Raw genomic sequence first — 3962 nt, forward strand, 5'->3', positions numbered from 1 at the left:
GGCCAGAGCCGTGCCATATAGTGACGAGCCCCCCCCCCCCCCCCCCCACAAAAAAAACAGTAACCAAGCTTGATGTCACATCATAGAGGGCCCCCTCCTCTGTTGTGTTGATTGTAGCTATGTTCTCTTACACAGCCTTGCTAGCGCGTCAACCTATGTCTTGCTACAAGGCTTGCCTTAACTCAATCTACGACCGTCCACCTGTAATGGCCCTCCTTCCCTGCGTGCTCGCAAACCCTCATAGCTCCCGGTCGCATCTCAGCTCCCAACCCTCATGCACAGGACTCTCTCCATTCCCGCCACCTTTGCATGGAAGATACAACCCGTGCATAGAGTATCCCTCTAGGCTGAGTCAACCTCCACCCAAGCTCCACCTCAGCACCCCATTGCCCCGTCAGTCCCCCCCCCCCCCAAACTCGCGGTGCCACATCAACACCAGTGTTCGAGTTTACGAAGTTGAGCTTAGTTTACTTTTTTAAGGATGACGTGAACGGCCAAATCCTCTCGCCCCTCACGTCCCACTTCCCAGACAGCTGGGGATCCCAATGTTTGTCATTCATTAAAAACCCCATCTAAACTAACATAATATGACGGAAGGGGGGGCCCTTTACACGTGTCGAAATCTACGACATGAGGACTAAACTCCAAAACTGAAAGAGCACTTGGCAAGAGAGAGAGAGAGAGAGAGAGAGAGAGAGAGAGAGAGAGAGAGAGAGCCGAAGGCGGCCGGGCGTACTAGTGGTATATAGTGTTGAGGCCCAACAAGGCAAAGGTCTAGCTCGAGCAATTTTTCTAGGCAAAATGAGGACCTTCATCCAAGTATGCTCACTCTTACTTGAATTACACAAGAAAGCGGCATAAGCAAAATGGTCAGGTAACTTGAAAAAAGAAAACTTAACAATGTGATCTCTTTCGCAATGAAACGAAAGCAATTTATGCAGCACGAACAAGCAACAAACATTAACAATGGTACTTAGAAACTTAAGTCTAAGTTTAAGTTTCCTTTGGGCCTTTCTAAAACTCTTGTTTCCAACATTGGAAAGGAGGAGTTCCTCGTGCTAACAGAAAGGAGGGTGCGTCTTTCCGTGATTATTTTAAATGGGGAGAACAGCACCACGTTTTTAATGATCTTGTGTGTAGGTAGTGTGTCTGATCACTTATGCCTTCTTGAGCCTGTAGCTTGCACAAACATGATTTTTTTGTATACACGTAACAAAAAAACATTGAAAATTTATTCTTGATCTAATGTTTTTGTTGTTTGTGTTTGCAAGGAGATCTCAACACATTCCTAGAAAGAACATGCCCACCCAATGTAAATTTGTTTAAGTACCTTCGATTTGTAAGTATTTCTCTTCTCGAAGAGAGGTAGCCTTCGCAAGACGAAGTACTACTTAGTGTAAAAACCACTATCTTCATTTTGAGTGTGTGTGTGTGTGTGTGTGTGTGTGGGGGGGGGGGTTTGGTTGTATGTTTCTTTCTTTCTCTTGGTAAGATTAGCTTAGTATTGGGACACATTATTGCATTCTTGAGATTGGGTTGAAAAAAGTCATACTAAGAGAGTGACATTAATTAGTGCATATTCAAAGTGTAATGCACTTGTCTAAGCAGAAGTTTGTTCATGAGCTTTCTATCAAAGATGTTGTCTGTTAAGCTACAGATATTACACAATACACCCACCCTCTTGGTTATTTTGATTAAATGGACATGCTAGATATGTTGATTAAGTTATCCGAGAAATTGATGATGAAGCCCTTGTTTGATCATCCTCCAAGTCTGGTCTGGTCTATAAATTTGGGTGTTTGATAGACATTTTTGCAAGACTCTTACTCGACATGATGCTGTATCCATTGCATCATCCCGTCTAAATACTTGGCTGGCATATTAAATTCACTATTATTCGTTACAACAACTATACCAACAACCTTTGTATCAAAATCTCATCATACAAATTGCTTTCACTTTACTATTCACATGCTCAACAGTGTTATCACCCATTTCAGTAGGCCATTTCTCTCTTTGGAGAAAATGAAGAAGCGAACAAACGGCAATACAATAATCTGCAATCTTGCAAATTAGCATAAAAACGTGTAGCATTTTCTTCTTTTATTTTATGGGTGATAAAGTCACAAAAGTGACTTCTTATGCAGATAAAAAGAAAGTTGACAACTCAGGGTTGCACAAACTGCAGAGCATCGAGAAACAAAGGCGACTTCATGAATCCAGGCATGGATAGCCGATAATGAAGAAATCACCATATTCGAGTCTATTTTGTCAATGCTGAGATTGTGTGGTTGGTCAGTAGAAAGCAAGCCAGAACTAACGCTTTCATCTTTACAGAAACCTTAATATGGGCTACTCCAAATTCTAATGACATCCATGTTTGGATGCAACAAACAAATAAAATGGGTGACGATCGATACCACTACTAAACAAGTCAGGCTACCTTCATTTATAATGAATTTGCTGTCCCCTTTCTCATCTTTTACTCAGTGTTGCAGGTTTTCTTGCTTGATCTTTCATCGATCCACTCTCGCAAATCTGCAAGAACACGCGCGATGTTCTCATCGCTCTCACCTTGGATAAGGGAGTGGTACATACCATCATAGAGCTTGATGGTCTTATCCGAGCTCTTGGCTTTCTCACACACCATTTGGCTGCCCTCATGTGCAGCAAGATCGTCCGAAGTGCCATGCAGCATCAAGATGGGTATTTCAATCTCATGACATCTCTTCTGTATTACGTCGCACATTCTGGAGAGTTGTCGCATGGTGCCGACCCTTGGACGACCACGATACCGCCTTGGGTTGCTTCCAATTACCTTCCCTTTTCCAGGATCTTTCACCGCCCGCTTCACCATGTTGCTGTCGGGCATTACTGCCCATGGCTCAGCTAGCCCAAACAGCAAACCATAGCCAAAAAGATGTATGCGTGAGGGCTTCATAGGCTCTGGGATTTCAAACAGAGGGGCCGAAAACATAGCGCCGTCCCATCCTCTTGAGTCTTGGAGTACCATCAACAAAGTTGCCCCTCCTCCCATGGACTCCCCAAAGAGAAACTTGGGCAGGCCAGCATATGAATTGCAGTCACGCACACTCTTGTAAAAATCAAGCGATGTAGAGGCAAGCTTCTCTATGTCTTCGACATAGCCATGAAGGCCCTCCGACCGGCCATGGCCCAGCATGTCTGATGCGAATGCGGCATACCCCCATTGCGCAAATGCAATGGGGATCTTCTGAAACATCCAGTTGGAGTCGCTGCCATAGCCATGGGTGCAGCAAACTACACCCTTCACCTCACCGCTTGCTGGTAGCCACGACTGTGTAAAGAGTTTCCCATATGGAGTTGTAAAATATTCCTTCTTGTTGACCACCCCCTGTGAGCGGTAGTACTCATTCTCTGGAAGGTCTCCCCAAAAGTTCAGCTCTGCAGCATCTGTCATGGCCATGGCCACTGCCTGCCTCCCCCCCCCTCTCTCTCTCTCTCTCTCTCTCTCTCTCTCTCTCTCTCTCTCTCGCTCGTGTGCAGGTTCACCTTAATTTTAAACGCGCATTAGGTTACCCTGCAAGAGAGGGGAGTGAGTTGTTGGGCGATATGAGTCGCAACCAACCTCATGATATCTCTCTCGCCCTGTCTCTCTCCTGCTCCTGCTTTACCATATACTTCATTTTGAATGCTTTTGAACCAACCACTCACCTAGTGCTGGTGAGTCGGAGTCGCTGGATGATGAAAGTTTTCTTTTGTGTACCTTAAAAGTATTAAGGGTATTTGCCTATTGGATAGAGACAGCCACGAAGCTGAATAATAAGGGTATGAATGGGGACAGTGACAACAAGAGTTGCAAAACCATTGACCTTCTGGTTACCCACTACCAACTTAATAGCTTGGTAGTCTTGCTTGTCCACAAAGTGATGAAAGAGCTTGACAATATTGTGATGCCAATTTGTGATTCGGAGTTTGACTGG

General features: G+C 44.7%; 1 protein-coding gene across 1 annotated transcript; it reads right to left on the reverse strand.

The window, feature by feature from the left end:
* Nucleotides 1-2072: 2072 nt before the first annotated feature.
* LYSOPL2 (lysophospholipase 2) lies at nucleotides 2073-3621 on the reverse strand. The gene has a single exon (XM_086494772.1). It carries the CDS (start codon nucleotides 3443-3445, stop codon nucleotides 2483-2485), a length of 963 nt encoding a protein of 320 aa, XP_086350898.1. The 5' UTR covers nucleotides 3446-3621; the 3' UTR covers nucleotides 2073-2482.
* Between the last annotated feature and the right edge of the window lie 341 nt (nucleotides 3622-3962).

The sequence above is a fragment of the Adiantum capillus-veneris genome, chromosome 22, assembly GCF_014529385.1.
Source record: "Adiantum capillus-veneris isolate H3 chromosome 22, ASM1452938v2, whole genome shotgun sequence".
In the NCBI taxonomy this organism is placed as follows: domain Eukaryota; kingdom Viridiplantae; phylum Streptophyta; class Polypodiopsida; order Polypodiales; family Pteridaceae; genus Adiantum; species Adiantum capillus-veneris.

Excerpts from the sequence above, each read along its gene's own strand:
- LYSOPL2 (XM_086494772.1), bottom strand. The coding sequence starts at position 3,445 with ATGGCCATGACAGATGCTGCAGAGCTGAACTTTTGGGGAGACCTTCCA.